Source organism: Barbus barbus, assembly GCF_936440315.1.
Source record: "Barbus barbus genome assembly, chromosome: 12".
Classification (NCBI taxonomy): Eukaryota; Metazoa; Chordata; class Actinopteri; order Cypriniformes; family Cyprinidae; genus Barbus; species Barbus barbus.
This window is the reverse complement of record NC_136740.1, coordinates 27,332,135-27,351,362: the sequence shown is the minus strand read 5'-3', so window position 1 is coordinate 27,351,362 and position 19,228 is coordinate 27,332,135. Positions and strand designations below refer to the sequence as shown.

The window sequence follows — 19,228 nt, the reverse complement described above, 5'->3', positions numbered from 1 at the left end:
AACAATATTTTGAATGAAGAAAATAAAAGCTATTCATTGCCAAGTTTTGTCCAGATACATAAACATTAAATTTAAAGTAAAAAAATATATATGAAATTATAAAGAAAATGAAGGCTATACATTACTTTAACATATTCAAATGTATAAATATTCAATTCCGTTTTCTATATGAAGGCTATTCATTGCTATAACGTGTCCTGATGTATATCTAAGAAAAATTATTTAAAAAAATTCCAAAAGGAAATTATTTATTAGCATGTGTATAAACTTCAAATTAAAACACAAAATTATAGGCTGTTCATTACCATAACATGTCCAGATGTCTATATACAGTATGAAATATAAAATTAAAACACACAAAAATCTATTTTCACTCCTATAGTTGCCCATAATTGAGCATTACGATGTCTCCTGGCCAGCTCAAGTCTCACTGGTTATAGTTTGCAGCCCTGGAGTGTGTTGTTTTCACGTTTCTTTCTTTTACCTCTGTTGTCTGAGTGTTAGATGTCTGTCTGATTTTTGGGATAGTCTGCAGTTCTGTTTACTTACGTATTCCGGTATCTCCACAGTAGCAAGGCCGTGCCGAGCTTTTATCCGGTTGCCCAGCAGAGGATTGAATTGCTGGTTAGTTCTTGATGACTGGATTTTGTTTCTCCCCTCTGTGGTTTACTCCATTAAGGGTTTGAATGGAGACAGTACTTGTGATTCTAACCTTTCTAAACCCCAGAGATGGTTTTACATAGAAATATCTTCAAATATAAAGCTAGAAGTTGCTGTTGAAGATCAAAGAAAAACTGAAGGGTGTTTATGCTTGTTTCATTCTTATCAGCTGGTGCAAATTTAGTATTGTTTTGCTGGTCGATTTGACCGTTTTTGATATACAAAATATCATTCATTTCCAAAATGTTGGAGATTTCATTTATATTTGAAACATTTATTTATTGATGTCCTTGTCACAAAACTGAAACGGTTTTCATTCATTTAAAGACTGCTGAAATAAAACAAATATAAATATTAGATGAAAAAAATAAAAATAAAAATTAGAAATGTTGACTTGGCAACTATCTGAAATAAAATGAGTTTAATTTGAAGTACTAACATTATAAACATAGACATAAAAATAAATTAAAGCTAAATAGAAATATTAAAAAATGACAATGAATTTAATAAAATTTAAATTAAGTTTCAATACAAAAACAAAGTAAAATTTTGTTGTAAGTGGCAGTGAAGGTAGATACCTCTGCTATTGTTTCCCCTTATCATGATGATGATTTTGGATGGATATACAAACGTGCAGTGAACATGCAGACATTGCCTCATGTTTGTCGCCAGAACTGGACTATCATGTTCCAGTGTGTGATGTCCAACAGCTCCCATCGCCGCACGAGACACCGGGAGCTGTAAATATTGATGCTGTCTCAAACAGGATCTCTTTCACCACAACTGTCAGTGTTTGGGGAAGAGAAGAAAATGCTGATGGAAAAAGAGCCTTTTACGCTTTTCACTGACACTGAAGTTAGTGGTAGCTACTAACTGCTGTCTGGATCTATGTTTAGTTTCTTTAATGATTTGTGCAAGATTTAAAAGAATATTTAACCCAAAATTGTAATTATTGTATGATTTACTCATTCTCCTTTTTCAGTGGAACACAAACAGGAAATCTTTTCCATCCCACATTTCTTTTCTGCACCGTGACAGTTATTGTCACCATGATTATCAGGCTCTCAAAGGTCAAAACAAAGCCATCCAGCAAACAAACAAACACCATAAAACACTATAGAATTGTAGTCTACATGTCTATCTTGATGTAATAAATCAGTCATCGCTGTCAAAACTCATGCACATCCTTATTAATAGTCCTACTATGTATTATATGTAGCTAATGTTGTTGTAATGCTTAAATATAACAATTAATTTGACATAACCCAATAAATGTATTAAATAATCCTTACTGTTTGGGATTTAAGACAAGTCTGGGGACTATGGTATAAATAAATTCAACTGTATAACAGTTTCAGTGCAATTCATGTTATAATGTTAGAATTAAAGAACATTAAACATAATAAATATTACCGTTGCACTTATCTGTACATAGTCAATGCAGTTATTTTTAAGCTGTTGTTGACATCCCATCTAAAACGTGATTTAGCCAAAAACAACAACAACAATAACATTACCACTTTAATATGTGTTACAATATCTGTGCGTGCAAATGTTCTGCCCGATCCTCTTGTTCAATATTCTCGAGGTCTGAATAGATATGGCAATATTGATGAACTTGCTGTTTTGGCAAGGGGGCGGGGCAATACTGAAACGCCGTCTAAGCTGTTTACCAATCACAACGCACTGGGACAGCTAACCAACCACAACACATTTAGTTTTTCGGAAGGCGGGCCTTCATCAAACCTGGAACTAATCGAGTCGGTTGTGTCAGGCTGGGGAGAAAGTTATTGTAATAATGTAAATTATGTGAAAAATAATGCGATTTTCGAACCACTAAGCATGAGAGCATGTTCTACTAGTACACCCCCAAAACAAAATCAAGACTTTGTAAAAGAGCATAATTGGACCCCTTTAAGAATGTTTCGTGAATCCGACCCCAGGTGTCCCATATACGATTAGGTTTTACTTTACTTCATTTAAAGTAGAAAGGTTACAGGAAATGGTTGGGAGAACGGGTGGGATTTTATCAGGAAATAACCTAAGCATATGCTTCACCAACCAAGCCACACCCACAGCATAGGTTTTAAGTTTAAAAATAAGAGAAATCTTAAGTGAATACAGTGCCAAAGATTTAGTTTATATGGCACAAAATCTGCAAATGGGTAATTAAATGTAACAAATCATTTAAAATATATACAGGGTGGGCCATTTATATGGATACACCGTAATAACATGGGAATGGTTGGTGATATTAAAGTCCTGTTTGTGGCACATTAGTATATGTGAGGGGGCAAACTCCTCAAGATGGGTGGTGACCATGGTGGCCATTTAGAAGTCGGCCATCTTGGATACAACTTTTGTTTTTTCAATAGGAAGAGGGCCATGTGACACATCAAACTTATTGGTAATGTCACAAGAAAAACAATGGTGTGCTTGGTTTCAACGTAACTTTATTCGTTCATGAGTTATTTACACGTTTCTGACCACTTATAAAATGTGTTCAATGTACTGCCCATTGTGTTGGATTGTCAATGCAACCCTCTTCTCCCACTCTTCTCCCAAGGGGGTCAGATCGGGAGACCTTGGGGGCCATTCAACTGGCCCACGACGACCAATCCACTTTCCAGGAAACTGTTCATCTAGGAATGCTCGGACCTGGCACCCATAATGTGGTGGTGCACCATCAATGGAAATCTCAAGGCCACTGGATATTTGAAATTGCTACATGATGATGTGTTTCCCTCTTTATGCACTGAAGCTGGCACGTTCCCTGAGTTTTTCCAGCAAGATGGTGCACCACCACATTATGGGTGCCAGGTCCGAGCATTCCTAGATGAACAGTTTCCTGGAAAGTGGATTGGTCGTCGTGGGCCAGTTGAATGGCCCCCAAGGTCTCCCGATCTGACCCCCTTAGACTTTTATCTTTGGGGTCATCTGAAGGCAATTGTCTATGGTGTGAAGATACGAGATGTGCAGCACCTGAAACTACGGATACTGGATGCCTGTGCTGGCATTTCTCCTGCGGTGTTGCTATCAGTGTGTGAAGAGTGGGAGAAGAGGGTTGCATTGACAATCCAACACAATGGGCAGCACATTGAACACATTTTATAAGTGGTCAGAAACTTGTAAATAACTCATGAACGAATAAAGTTACGTTGAAACCAAGCACACCATTGTTTTTCTTGTGACATTACCAATAAGTTTGATGTGTCACATGGCCCTCTTCCTATTGAAAAAACAAAAGTTGTATCCAAGATGGCCGACTTCTAAATGGCCACCATGGTCACCACCCATCTTGAGGAGTTTGCCCCCTCACATATACTAATGTGCCACAAACAGGACTTTAATATCACCAACCATTCCCATGTTATTACGGTGTATCCATATAAATGGCCCACCCTGTATTTTATTGGAAAATTAAACATTTTATCAAACCTTGATAATTGCCTTAATCTTTTAAATAACTGAAGACAGGGATAAAACTTAATTTTATAAAATTCACTTGTCAATTTCAGCGATTTCATACTGGCATGCGTTATGTATTAGGTGTGTTACGGTCTCTGAGAGACAGCATATTTAAGCTGCTCAGGCTGCCATTTTCTCCTCCTCAGAAAGTGATGGCGTAGTCAAAACATCCAGTAGTTTGGGTTTTTTCACAAAATGCATGTACTCCCTGGACCTCTGCAGGCGTCTCATGAATACTGCCATGTATTGTGCATGTTATTTTTTGACAGACATCAATGCGCAAGATATATAGACAAATGATGTGGATTTGAAAACAGATAGATCGTAAGGTAATAATTATTTATTTCTTAGCCAACATTCAGTGAAGTGATTTATGCTTATGAGTGTTATGTAAATGTTTTTAGTTCTAATATTCCAAACGGCAGCCAGCCTAAGTTTTTGACGGACATGGTGATAACATGTTTGATTTTTGGGTATTATAAAATGTGCTTGAGATGTTCGAAATGCTTTTTGCGTAGTTCATTGTACTTATTTTACAGAATGTTTATTTTTTGGCTTAAATTAATTAAAAATGACAGAAACTGACATGCTTTGCTTGTCAAAAACGTTACATTCAGCTGTTGCAAATTCATTGATTTTTTTTTTTTTACCAGAAAAGGAGTGGTTTTGATGCACAAAGTTTGTCTATTGTCTCTAACAACAAAAATCTTTTATTTTAACCCAAGAAAGTACAGATCCTATTGCTAATAATAGTGAAAAATCACTTTTTAAATAATTTGTTTCATTATTACCCCTTAGCAGATTTTGACTCATGTAATGTGATTGATTTAGCAAACATAATATCTGATGCACATCAGTGACTTAACACATGCTGATGTTGAAGTTAGTGTTTCTGTCTTCATCAGCATCCTTTGAAGAGAGTTAGTGAGCGTTGTGCATGGGTAATGAGTCAGACTCAGCCCCGGTGGAGCTGTGCACTCACATGCATCGGTAATGAGACCCGTGTTAGTGATGCTCGGTGGCGAAAACATGATTACGTGCCGCTCCGATCGCTCTATATCATCTTCCTGCATGAGCAATTGCTTTTATTTTGCGGCATATTATTTTTGACAACTTGGATCGATCTCAGGATTAATCTTCTTTGCTTTTTTCCTGCAAAATCTTAACTGAAGCACAATCTTGACAGCAGAAGGAGCATTTGATCCCCAACTCTGAAAGGTCACCTTTTACGCAGGACTTTGGCATATGAAACCGTGTGGAGCTGTCTGTGAGTTTTGAATTCAGTTATTGAACATCAGTTTCATCCATTTGGACCAAACAATACACAGCTAACATGGGTAAGCATAGCTACAATGATTAGCATTAAGCTTTTATTGTGTTATTGAGATTCAGGCAATGGAAAAAAGCTGCATATTGTTATTTGGAAAACTGTTTGTCATTAAAAGACCTAATCTAGAAAATAAGAACATGATTCACTATCACCCACTATCATCATTTATGGGTCTCTTAATGTAAACAGCAGCTTGAATTCTAAAATCTTATTGGACCTTAATTTGCACAATATTTCAGCTAATAATAGAGGTACTTTTCGACAATGTGACATACCTGTAGAGGACTGAGCTGCATATGTTCTTTCCCTCTTAGAGATCTGTCTATTTTGGATTCTGTTGCTGCATAATTAACACTTTGTTTAACAGGTCCTTTTTAAGTTGAGAGAAAATAAAACCTATGAATATGCATCTAGTCTATTACGAGCTGCTGGGCTCTAAATATAGAAGCGCATTAAATATTCATGTTCCACCTGCAGGCGATGTTTTAGCTGGTGAATGATAAAGCTGTCTTCATCAAGAACTTCCTCACTTTTATCAAACATCTATAAAATATTCAGCGGCCCAGGACGGCCTCTCCGGTTATGCTGTCTGATACAGTAATATACAAGTTTCATATTGATGTTTATGTTTTACTTACAGTACCTCACAGAGGTAGTCAGATGCTTTATCAAATCTCATGCTTTACTAATTGCAAAACTTGCATTGATTAAAAAAATATATATATTTTTTATTTTAATATTTAATATTTCATATTATTTCATATTTTAATATTTAATATTTAATATTTCATTCATTCAAAATAAAAGCATTGTGAGCATTATTGGCTTTGTTCTGTCTAAAGCTCACTTAAATTAGGTTTAGGTCCTTAGAAATTACGTTATTATTAATTTACAATTTATTAATCTTAATTTTGGTTTTCATTATTTTTTTCTTATATTATTTATAATTAATACAATGACTTTTTTACGTACATTAGCATTAGCTGTATAAATACTTTATATTTTAATTAAAATGTACTTCCTATGTCTGTCATAAACAAATAAATAAATAAATATTTAAAGGTTTTAAAAATAGACTTAATTTTGCTTTTTTTTTTTTTTTTTTTTGTTTGTTTGCTCTTTTGATTTTGGGGTGAAACATGACCTGGGCATGTTCTTGACAGGCTTCATGAGATTTACCCAGAAAGGTCCCCTGCCATTTGACACCAATGACAGCTCACTCAGCACTTTATCAATTTTTCACCGCACACATCTTTTCGTTGGTCTATCGCTGACTGACCAAACATTCATCACAATAACACTCACATCCATCTGTGGTACGTCTCAGAGCCGTTCGGAGTGCAATTGTTCACTGTGATCTTATCAAAAACCACTTGAAAGATGTGACCTTTTCACTTGATAGGGCAGCCCATACACAACTTTTCAAGTTTCATAACAGTTATTGGTTTTGAATATATTGTGGGCTCTTTTGTTTGGATATTACAGGAAAAATTCTGTCATCATTATTTATTGCGAGGCTCACTTTTTTCTGAAGAGCTGCTCTTTCCATAGAGTCAAAGTGAATGAATGCTGACCAGGGGCTGTCAGCTTCCAAAAAAGCATTGTAGTAGTTCATATAGTGCAATTTGTTATATTTATGTTATATTACCATCTTTATGTATGCAAGGAACAGAGTTTCTCTTTGTTTTGGAATATTGTAGAATAATTAGAATTTCCCAGTTCATTTCTTCTGTGAGACGCATCATTTCTGGGAGCTGTTGTGGCATTATGTATTCAGGCTGAATGGATGAAAGCCTGTGTGTGCGGATGAGACTCGGAGCATGTTTAATTACCACCAGCAAACTGGATGGCAGCTTTGATGCCAAACGCCTGCTAAGTGCATTTCTGCTGGGTAGATAACAAGGTCAGCCTGCTGTGCCCTCAGTGTTGGTGGGACTTCAAGAGTTTTTCAGGAGTGTTGAAAGCAGAAGATTTGAGAGGTTGTAAAGACCTGAGATCAGTAATAATAGCTAAAAAAATGGTTCTTTCCAAACAGGTTTCTAAACACCTACTGCCTTTTCCACCCCGTTCCACATCTGCAGGGATGACGCATTTTTGCAAGCCAACCCATAAGTTAGCATCACCCTGGTTCCCTCGCCAAAACCCAATAGGATTTTTCCATTGGCTTTTGAAATAATACAGAAAATAAGCTCTGTGACTAACAACAGTTTGATTCTTACAAGTTTTGCTATCATTTAATACAACTTTCTGATGTCTAAATACAGTCGCCAATAGTAAAAAGCTAAACACAGATTCGCTTCAACCCACAGACTGAATAAACAACCGGCAGAAACAGTATAAAAGCAGCCCAATTCTGCAGGAAAACCATGGACTTGGCAACACTGCAAGGGTATTATTACTGATGATTTTTTTGTGTCATAGAACAAAACATGTAAATATCTTGAGCTTGTGTTAACCACAGACATTATTTCAAGCATTTAACCCATTCAAAAACCCACTGACTTCAGGAAAATGAAACCAGAAGTACTTAAATGCTAATTCGTTTACAGGATTTGGCCTACAAAAATACGCCATCCCTGCAGCACTCTAAAAGTCAGACAAACCAGGTGGCTCCGCCCCCAAACTCATGCCATTGGTTGAGCCAGAACTTTGCATTCTTCATTTCCTCTCACATGAATTTTGACAGTTTTGTTTGTCAGCTGCACCAGCATAACCGTTTGCCGAACCTGCTTGTTGTGGGACCTGCGTATGAGGTTCCGGACAAATATCCCACTATTCACTCTGTGTTTGGCTTCACAGTTGAGACACAAATGACTCATTTAAGACTACAAATCGCTTCTCCCACAACAGCAAGTTTTCATTCATTTCATTTGGGGTCTTGTGTTCTCCTGTGATTCTAACTTCCTGTTCTCTCACCGTCAGGTGATGTGGGTATGCAATCTGTGCCGAAAACAACAAGAAATCCTCACCAAGTCAGGGGCCTGGTTCTACAGTGGCCCAGGGGGCGCCCTGCCCTCGGGTGCGAGTGACCCTCACCGCCGCCACGAAGAGGCTCCGCAGGAAAAGAAGGCCAAACTTCAGGAAGCCCCACTGCTGTACCAGGGGCCTCCAGGGGACCGCAGCCGAGCTCCAGGACTCCCGCGCCAGGCGTCCCTCAACAACAACTCCACTCTGAAGCCCAACAACCCTCTGAGCAACAGGTGAGTGCAGATGATATCGGTGAATGTGTTTTTAGTGTTGAAACAGTTGCTCTAGCAATAACCTTGTGTTTAGAAATCCTTATTCTGTTTAAACGGCAGCACTCTTCAAGTTATTCATGCTACATTAAGAAAACTGATTTTTGCTGAGATAGTTTGCAGTTACTGTGTTGTTGCTACAGTAGGTTGTTACTAAGTGTTTTCTAGAATGTTCTGGATGTTTTCTAAATGGTTGCTAGGGTATTCTTGTGGTTGCTGGGCTAAGTGATTGCTTTGGTGCTGCTAGGCAGTTGCTTGGGTTTTCTGGGTGGTTACTAGGTTGTTGCTAAGGTGTTCTGGGTGGTTGTTAGGACATTGATAGATGGTGGGTTTGATTGTTTGGCTAGTTTCTAGAATGTTACTATGGGATGTTTAATATATAATTTCAGAGTATATTTATTAGTAGATAAAATTCAAATTGAACAGAAAATGAAACTAGTTCATTGTACATTAATATTAACTTAAACTAAAAGTTAATTCCACTTAATAGAAAAAGTTATGTGAATTCAGTAGCTAATTATATTAAAGGGTTAGTTCACCCAAAAATGAAAATTAGCCCATGATTTACTCAGCCTTAAGACATCCTAGGTGTATATCTCTTTATTCTTTATAATTTTCTTCTTTATGACTCTCTTCTCTTGCTTTATAATGGCAGTGTGCGGATATTTTCATTCAACAGTCCAAAAGAAGTCCGGTAAAGTGAATCCATCCATAATAAACAGTGCCTCGCATGGCTCCGGGGGCTGAATAAAGGCCTCCTGTTGCGAAACTATGCATTTTTGTAAGAACAATATCTATTTAAAACGTTAGAAACAGTTTTCTCTAATTTCCGCTGACATGACATGGAGGTGAGTCAATTATAAGGATATTTTCATTCTGGAGTTGAAATAAACCTTTACGTTTCAGTAAAATTAAATAATTTTGTGAAGTTTAATTATAATTTAGGATATAGTCTTTTAGTGAACCCTTTGGCTTTTACAGTACATGTATGAAAGGTATCTGGTTTTAACCACACATGCATACATAGACCATGTGAAACTGAAACTGGGATAACAACAGCTGGAGCCCACAATGCATTCGTTCATCTGTTCCATCTGTTTTTCCTCCGTTTACCATTGCTAATTTGGTGCTAAACACACTAGACAGGTAAATAACAATCAGTAATTTATGGTGAAACCTCCTCTTGAACAAATGCAGGGTGTCATAACACATTTATCAAACATTACACCCCTAATCTAAAGGGAGATGCTAATGCAGTGTGAGCAGTGAGTGCGATTCTATCGTTTTCCACACTGTGGCAGTGTCTCTCTGAGCCCTTGTATCAAATTCTCTCCGCCTTTTGCTGGGATGGCTGTATCAGGGGGTCAGGGGCCAGTCCTAGAGAGACGTCTCTGTAGAAACAGATGCCTGCTTCCTTGAATCCGAGGCGACCGCTGTGTGTTGGTTTGATTTTCCGTTCCTGAATACCTGCGGAGGAGAGGAATGTTGGGCCGTGTGCCACAGGGCTGGGGCTGATCTCACCTGTCGTTAGCGTGTGTGTGTGTGTGTTGTGTTGATGCGAGCACATTTGAATGACAAACCCTGGAAATGCGAAAACTGCGTGTTTAGACTTAGTCTTTTAGTGTATGGATATACTGGAGCGAGTTCTGTCATCGCTTAATTGTTGGTCTGTGCACATATGTAGGATGTTTGTTTTTAAGACAGTGTGTCAATTTACAAATGTACCTTAATTCTCTTCGGTTTCATTTTATTTTTTAATTAATTAATTTACTTGTTTGTTTCTGTTTCAAAAAAGTATCTTGTGTTCATTTATTTGACCAAAAAATACAGTAAAAAAAAGTAATACTGTGAAATAATGTTACCATTTAAAATAAATGTTTTCAGTTTTAATATATTTTCAAATCCAACTTATTTCTGTGATGGAAAAGCTGCATTTTCAGTGTCATGATCCAGTGTCACATGCATGTCCATGATCTATTATCAATATTGAAAACAGTCGTGCTGTTCTTAATATTTTTGTGGAAACCTTTATTTACTTATTCATTTATTTAAGCCTAACTTTTGAACAATTTGTGCAAGCAGTTTGTGTTTTAACTGAGAATCAAACCATTAACATTTGCAAAACTTGCTTAAAACCAAAAATATAAAAAATTTTAGAAATGCATTTCATTTGTTTTTTTTACCCATCCTTGGCTTCTTTACCTGGCAGATGTCCGTGAACAGCTCAGGACAGCAGGTGAGCTTTAAGCTCCTTTCATGGATGCAGTCTGACATTTTCAGCAGAACAAATTGTGCACCTCTCTGCTGTGAAATGTATAAAAAGCTACTAACAGCAGAGCTGTTCTTTTCAATCAGATCGGTTTGTATGCCGTCTTCTGTCACGAAAACTGTAAATGCTCATTTGCACTTTCTGTCTGGTATAACGTGTTATCCCCAAAAGGTTAGATGTTAAAAATGTGCCTGCCATATGGTAGCGAGGCAGTGTCTGATTTGTTCAGTGTTGTGTAACAGAGAGTGTTATAGTTCTATATTGGTTCTGACTTTCACAAGTACTGTATTTTTGAAAGTAAGCAGCTGCTTTCAAAGTTTATGCCATATGAGGAATTTTGTTTTCATTTTTGGGTGAAATGTTGTTCCTTTAAATATGGCTAGGACCAGAAAATAGCACATAGAGTATATTGACTAGTTTTATGAGAGTTGACAGACATGATGACTGTATGCTTTTGTTGTTTGGAAAATAGTAATCTTTTTCTTACTGTGTGAAAGTGCATAGTAAAAATTAAGGAAAGGTAATTGTAAGATAAATGCGATTGTGAGTTAAAATAAGAAAAGGTCACATTATAAAATTCCAACTCATAAAATATTTTTTTATTTTATTTTAAAATATAAAAAAAATGTGCTCTGTCAGAATTGTGAGATAAAAATTGAGATTTCGATTACTTTTTTATACATTTTTTAAATTGTATTTCAGTGGTGGAAACAAGCTTCCATAGAAATGAAATCTTCCATAGAAAATCTTCCACTGAAGAAATTTTAGTTATTTTTTTTTCTTCTTAATTTCTTTTTTTTCATTATTGCTGGAGTAATCACAAAAATCTAGGGGTTAAATTGTAAACAGTTGCAAACTCATAAAGGGTTGCAAAGCTCATATAAAATGAATAGAAAATAAAACGGCTCATGTAATATTTAGTTTGACATCCCAAGGTTGACAATTAACATTTCATGAAGGTTAAAGTCCGTGTAAAGAGAATTCTGAGAATTGTTTCTAAACACATTACAAATGTTAGAAATGTATTGCTGAGACACATTACAAAGACTCGGAACTATGTAGTACTTAATTGTGGAGTTAAACAGTTTTTCACCAATTCTGTGTTCAGGATTCTTTGGGCGGGGCTAAAGTGGTGGCTCCATGACGCAATGGAGCCACCGAGCGTGGCCCCGCCCCAACACTATAATAACTACGTTGAGAGGTCAAGTTCTTAGTTTGTCATTTTGAATGTCTGTGATATTAGATATACAGATTCTAGGCAGGGACGGTTCTAGCTCAGAGACATCAATATGTGTCAGAATACATACAATTTAAAAACATTGAGCATTCACAATTTGCATCTAGAAATGCGAGCTGTACCGCTTTCTCTTCTTTCTTCTTTTTTTGACAGTTGAGAGAGACGGCTGCTTTCCCGCGAGTGGGCGTGGTTTCAGCGCCGACAGCGGACACGCCCCCAGCATTTGAGAGCAGAGAGTCCTGCTTATTTTTTTAAGATTTTGATAACTTATTTTAGTTACTTGGCAAATTTTTTTTTATCATTCAAATTTGGCTGGGTGGTTAATAACACAGTTTTCTGTTGTGTCACAAACTCAGAACACATATTTTAATATCACTGTACATGGACTTTAAGCACCTTGTATAATTTTTTTTAATGATTTCAGGCCCTAGTTCTGTTTATGAAAAGTGGCAGGGTTGTTTTGGGGTTACATGCTGCTAAAGTGGATAAGAACGGCCTGACCATTCAACAGGAGAATGTGTTAAATATTTTGATGCCCAGGAATAGAGCGCAGGAAATCACTGAAAAGCACTTCCATTAATCTTAAAGAATGTTTAAATTAACTCTGATTCTCCTCTCCTGAAAAAGTGCTGACAGCCTATTTATATCCTGAAATAATGTGGGAAGAGCCTAATTTGTCTTGGTCTCGGAGGTGTCATTGGCGCGAACGCTCAGACACGGTGCGAGTGTGGGTGAAACTGCTAGATGAAACAATAATAATTACACTGGGATTCGGATTTAATTACAGCCGTTGTGTTTCTCTGGGTTTCACCGGTTTTCGTGCGTTTGTATCTCCTCCCCCTCCATCTATAAAATCCATTAGTGTTTTTATTGGCGCTAGATGCAATGTGACACCTAAGTTGAACTACAGACAACAGTGGTTGCTTTAGAGCTGAAGTTGCATGAGTCATTTTTAGGGTTGGGAGCTGATCTATCGTCACAGCAGGTACTGCAATATAGACAGACATGCATATTATGTCGTTTGTTCAAGAGGTCAGCACAAGTTTCACTTTAAGTATGATGTAATCAGGTTTCATGCTCTTGGATTAGCGCTGTGGGAGCAGCTGATGTTGTGATATGGAGGTTTTGTCCTGAGAGAGTTATTAAGAAAATGAAAGATGCACCTGCAGGAATTCAGTATCAGCATTCTGATCTCACACCTGCCTGGTCTGCTCTCTAGACCATTCAACACTAATGATTTAAACGTGGATCTCTAAACAATTGGTGCATTTGAGCTTTAGCAAGGGCATCTATCTATCTATCTGTCTGTCTGTCTGTCTGTCTGTCTATAACACAAGTAAACACAACATGCAGTTTTTAAATGAAGGGTTTTTTTTATGAAGTGAAAAATCCAAACCCACATGGCCCTGTGTGAAAACGTTTTTGAAAGCTGAAACTGCTGCGGAGCAAAAAGAACATAAAGGCTCATCTCAGTTTTGCCAGAAAACATCTTGATGACCCCCAAGACTTTTGGGAAAATACTCTGTGGACTGACAAGACAAAAGTTGAACTTTTTGGAAGGTGTGTGTCCCATTACATCTGGCGTAAAAGTAACAGCATTTCAGAAAAAGAACATCATACCAACAGTAAAATATGGTGGTGGTAGTGTGATGGTCTGGGGCTGTTTTGCTGCTTCAGGACCTGGAAGACTTGCTGTGATAAATGGAACCATGAATTCAGCTGTCTACCAAAAAATCCTGAAGGACAATGTCCTGCCATCTGTTCGTGACCTCAAGCTGAAGCGAACTTGGGTTCTGCAGCAGGACAATGATCCAAAACACACCAGTAAATCCACCTCTGAATGGCTGAAAAAAAAACAAAATGAAGACTTTGGAGTGGCCTAGTCAAAGTCCTGACCTGAATCCTATTGCGATGCTGTGGCATGACCTTAAAAAGGCGGTTCATGCTCGAAAACCCTCCAATGTGGCTGAATTACAACAATTCTGCCAAGATGAGATGAGACAAAATTCCTCCACAGCGCTGTAACAGTCTCATTGCAAGTCGTTTACAAAAGATTATCGTTTCTATTTCAAATAATTGCTATTTTAACTTTCTATCCACCAATTAATTCTGAAAAATGTATTACAATTTACTATCTATCTATCTATCTATCTATCTATCTATCTATCTATCTATCTATCTATCTATCTATCTATCTATCTATCTATCTATCTATCTATCTATCTATCTATCTATCTATCTATCGTTCTGTCGTTCTCGTTCTATCTATCCGTCATTCTATCTGTATATCTCTATGTACTATTCACTTTTTGCAGTCAATTGATCCATCTAACTTTGTACTACATTGTATAGTTTTTTAGAAACAAATGCAATGTACAGTAAACACACATTAATAGAACTGCACGGTCTTGATTTTATACTGTAGGTTGCATCATCCTGCTAATGGCTTTAACATGTCTCTCACAACAGAATGTAATTTTAAGGGCCCTGCTTCACTTTTAAATTCATATAGAACTTTTTTTTTTTTTAAGGTCAGAATGCATGTTAGAAAGCCCTCTTTTTCCTTGTGTCCTCAGGGCAGTGCACTTCACAAGAAAGCGTTTTCTGTTCTTCTAGCGCTCTTATTCCTTCAGGTCATCAAGTATCCACACACAATAGTTGTCTTTTAGTGCAGAGCAGCTCTCTCCACAGAAAACCCTTAATGATGTGGGAGAAAGAAAGCTCCCCTCCTCCCCACGCTCGCCACATGCGCTGTAATGCTGCTAGAGGATGTGTAGTGCTGCTCTGGTGCTCCTGAGAGCGAGTGGCTGCTAGATGGGAGACAGAATCCTGAGCCTGGGCGCTCTAGAATACGGCGTTTGCATTACCGAGGATAAATGAAGGCGGGAGGGATCTCCCGGTGGGTTAAGGAAAACGCTGCGCGTTCGCTTTCTCTGTAAGTTCGGATAATAATGACCGGGAGAGTCGGTGTCGGTCCGCTCTCCTCATCCAAACGCACTTTTCACCGGGATCAGAATACATCGAGAAGTTGAATCGTGTTTATGTTGCGCTGGAGATGCGGCGCGTCCGGAGCGAGGAGCGCTGGAGGAGTTTCGTCTGAGAGAGAGCGGGAATATACGCAGGATAACGGAGAGGAAGAGGGAAAATGCAGTTTGAGACATTGCGTCAGTTCTGTAGCTCGGTTTTATCTCATTTTAATGGGGCTTTCACGCCGCCGCAGAATATTCTGCAGACGGAGCTCCTGGAACAGGCGCTCAGCACCATCGGGTGAGTTTGTAACCCATCACAAGTCACTATATTTGCATTTGCTGAAGGAAATAGCTGTGCTTGCGAGGCACCAATAGATAGAAAATGTGTATGTGAAGCGGCTGCGAGGTGACTCGGCTTCTGTGTAAATGAAATGCCGCAGCCGTTGTCATGACACTCAGCAAGCATCTTGTCTAGTGGCGGCTGTGTGAGAAACGACCAATCAGAGTTCAGTATGCTAATAAATGCAAAAAAGCTGTCCAATCGCAATTAACTATGCGAATTTTACACACATTTAATCACTGTTAGTTGCATTTTGAATTGCTAAGTTATCACACCTGCAATAATGATAAAAATGTTTATATATATATATGTGTGTGTGTGTGTGTGTATACATATATAATTTAAATTTGAGTCATTAAATTGATATTTCTCTTAAGATGCACCATTCTTATTTCCATGACTTTTTGTCATGGCCATTTGGTCCACAGAATATGATTAATGTGTTTAAGTTGTCTGTTGCAGCTGTTTTCAGGTGTGAGGATTTTTTTTTTATTGCTTACTCATTTGTGAATTAGTCTTAATAAACAGGTTAGTAATTCAAAATTTTATTTATTTATTTATTTTAGTGTTTGTATTAAGATTTATTAATTTATTAAATGTTTGGTGGTGAACTGGGGATTTATATATTGTTTTAAAGTATCTTATTGTCTCTTTTTAAATCTATTTTGAATTTCAAAGGTTGTATTGATGCTACAATATTTTGAATCATTTTTAAAATAATTTTAATATAAATTGTGTATATTATTCTGACCTCTAGATATTAGTATCTGTCGTTGAAAAATCCCACATCAGTTGGCTATTAACTCTGCCAGTTTATCTAGTAACAGTCATGTGCGTCATTGTTTGGTTCTTGCGTCTTTAGGGAATTGGGCAGGTTTTGAGAGACATTCACAGATCTCCAGTCAAGATCCAGCTCTAAAAGGGGTGTCAGTGGTCCTTCACTTCACCGTAAACATCTGAAGGACCTCAGGGCGCGAGGCTGAATGGTGTGTTTTATGCAGTTTAAAGTGTTGAGAAGAGCAAGGCCATCGTCTCACTCCAGGGATCTACAGCTCGAGCCTCTTCCACTGCCAGCACACACATACACTCTGCAAATCAGCAAACTAGATTTCTCTCACACCAGGGGTTCGGTGCAAGCATCCCTTTGTTCCTGTGCTTTTGCTCTTTCTCACATGGCTTTGAAGCCTGTGCTGCGCTTGATTGGAGGAGGCAAGGTGTGGCTGCCAACTTCTGCTGGTTGCTGAATTGCAGCGATTGCATTTTAGAGAAATGTCACACTGAGGCATTTAATTGACTATGTGTTCTTTATAGAAAGAGTTTTGAATGGAGTTTTCCTGAATTGTATGTTTTCATGATAAATATCTGGCAAAAGGCTTAAGATAATGTCACCAAAATGCAAGAGTTTTGGCTGCTTCTTCTAGCCAAAGTCTTCCATCAGAGAATGGTTACTTCCCTGCACTGACCTATTACAAATGGACAGAGCTCTCTGCCAAAACCAGAGCGGATTCAGTCACACTGTGTTCTTTCCGCTTCAGTCTGACTCCATAAGGGCCTCAGAGATGCCTTGTATGTGGCCGGGAAACTCTTCTTCCAAATGACTGTGATTGTTATATAGTAAGCGTGTTGTTGTTGTTGCTGTGTGAATTTATAAATTAAATCTCTCTCTCTCTCTCTCTCTCTCTCTCTCTCTCTCTCTCTCTCTCTCTCTAGTTCAAATAACTTTGAAAAACATTGAATTGCACAAAAACTGTCATGAATGTGGTAATTTCCCTTCAAATGAAAGGGCAAAAATATAAACAATATGCAAATAATAATTTTATTTTCATATCAACTAAGCAAGTAGAATTTGCCTGCTTAATTATTGTGAAAATAATTACAATGTGGACAAAAAAATGTGCAGTAATAAGTTTTTTTTTCTCGTTATTTTCTCTCTCTTTTTTTTTTAGATAATACATGACCCAATAATACATGAAGGATGTTTTATAGTCTTATTTATTCTAACATTGATTGATAATTAACAATTCGCCTAACTCTCGTGTGCTCTTTAAAACATTTTCCTCCCTCCTTTGTCCTCCTCCTCCCCCTCCTTCATCATCTCTAACAGCTGACGACTTTGCCACATTCTTCATTAATAAAATTACAAACCTCATTGCACAATTTTCCACACCACAATCTATCAAACACATCTTACCAGCAAACATACACTCATTCACATCCTTCTCTCCACTTTCTGAGGCAGAAGTGTCTAAACTCATCCTTTCCAGTCATCCTACTACCTGTCCGCTTGATCCTATTCCATCTCATCTTTTTCAAGCCATTTCTCCTGCAGTTGTACCTGCACTCACTCACATCATTAACACATCCCTTCACACTGGAATTTTTCCCTCAGCATTTAAACAGGCTTGTATAACTCCACTTCTTAAAAAACCTTAACCCAACTGTACTATAGACCGGTTTCCCTTCTTCCTTTCATTGCAAAAACACTTGAACGAGTTGTGTTCAACCGAGTCTCTGTCTTTCTCACACAGAACAACCTCCTGGACAGTAACCAATCTGGCTTCAGAAGTGGACATTCGACCGAAACTGCCTTGCTTTCGGTTGTTGAAGCCCTAAGGCTTGCAAGAGCGGCTTCCAAATCTTTATTACTTATTTGCTAGATCTGTCTGCTGCTTTAGATACGGTCAACCATCAGATCCTCTTGTCAACCCTATTGAGGAAGGGCATCTCAGGAACCGCACTCCAGTGGTTTGAGTCTTACCTCTCTGATAGGTCCTTCAAAGTATCTTGGAGAGGTGAGGTATCCAAGTCGCAACATCTAGCTACTGGGGTGCCTCAGGGCTCAGTTCTTGGACCACTTCTCTTTTCTGTCTACATGGCATCATTAGGTTCTGTCATTCAGAAACATGGCTTTTCATATCACTGCTATGCTGATGCCACTCAACTCTACCTCTCATTCCATCCTGATGATCCGACGATAGTTGCTTGCATCTCAGCGTGTCTAACAGACATTTCTTGCTGGATGATGGACCATCACCTTCAACTCTACCTAGTTAAGACAGAACTGCTTGTAGTTTCAGCAAACCCATCGCTTCATCACAATCTCACTTCCAGTTAGGCTCATCTACCATAACTCCTTCAAAAACAGACAGAAACCTTGGAGTTGTGATTGATGATAAGCTGAATTTCTCAGACCACATTGCTAAAACTGCCCGGTCCTGCAGATTTGCATTATACAATATTAAGAAGATCAGACCCTTTCTCTCGGAACATGCAACACAACTCCTTGGAACGACCTGCCCAATTCAATCCGTGTAGCCGAATCCTTACCCATCTTCAAGAAACAGCTAAAAACTCATCTTTTCCATCTTTACTTGACCCTCTAACTCTAGCACTCTCTATTGTAATTTTATTTTATCCATGCATTTTTATTTAAAAAAAACAAAACTAAATAATAATAATAATAATATTTATCTGTACTGCGTTAGGCTAACCAAGACTTGTAATAGCACTTGCACGTTGTTGCTCTTTTGTTGGTTTTGATTGCTTCTTATGTCCTCAAGTCGCTTTGGATAAAAGCGTCTGCTAAATGATTAAATGAATAAATAAATTACATAAACCTAGTCTTTGTAGGTTCTGTAAAAAAAATCTGTTTGTAGCATAAATATCTGTGCTTGTCTGTTTTGATTTTTTGAATAGACAGGAGAAAAATGAAGTATGCA

At 37.8% G+C, this 19,228-nt stretch overlaps 1 protein-coding gene across 3 annotated transcripts in view; it reads left to right on the top strand.

The window, feature by feature from the left end:
• rims2a (regulating synaptic membrane exocytosis 2a) overlaps positions 1-19,228 on the top strand; it is a gene marked incomplete at its 5' end in the record, with an annotated part of 169,336 nt that overhangs the window by 33,220 nt on the left and 116,888 nt on the right. For all 3 annotated transcript variants that reach the window (XM_079430542.1, XM_079430543.1, XM_079430541.1), the window contains one exon: positions 8,381-8,658. In XM_079430542.1, the coding sequence (XP_079286668.1) occupies positions 8,381-8,658 (278 nt within the window). The remainder of the gene's footprint in view (positions 1-8,380; positions 8,659-19,228) is intronic.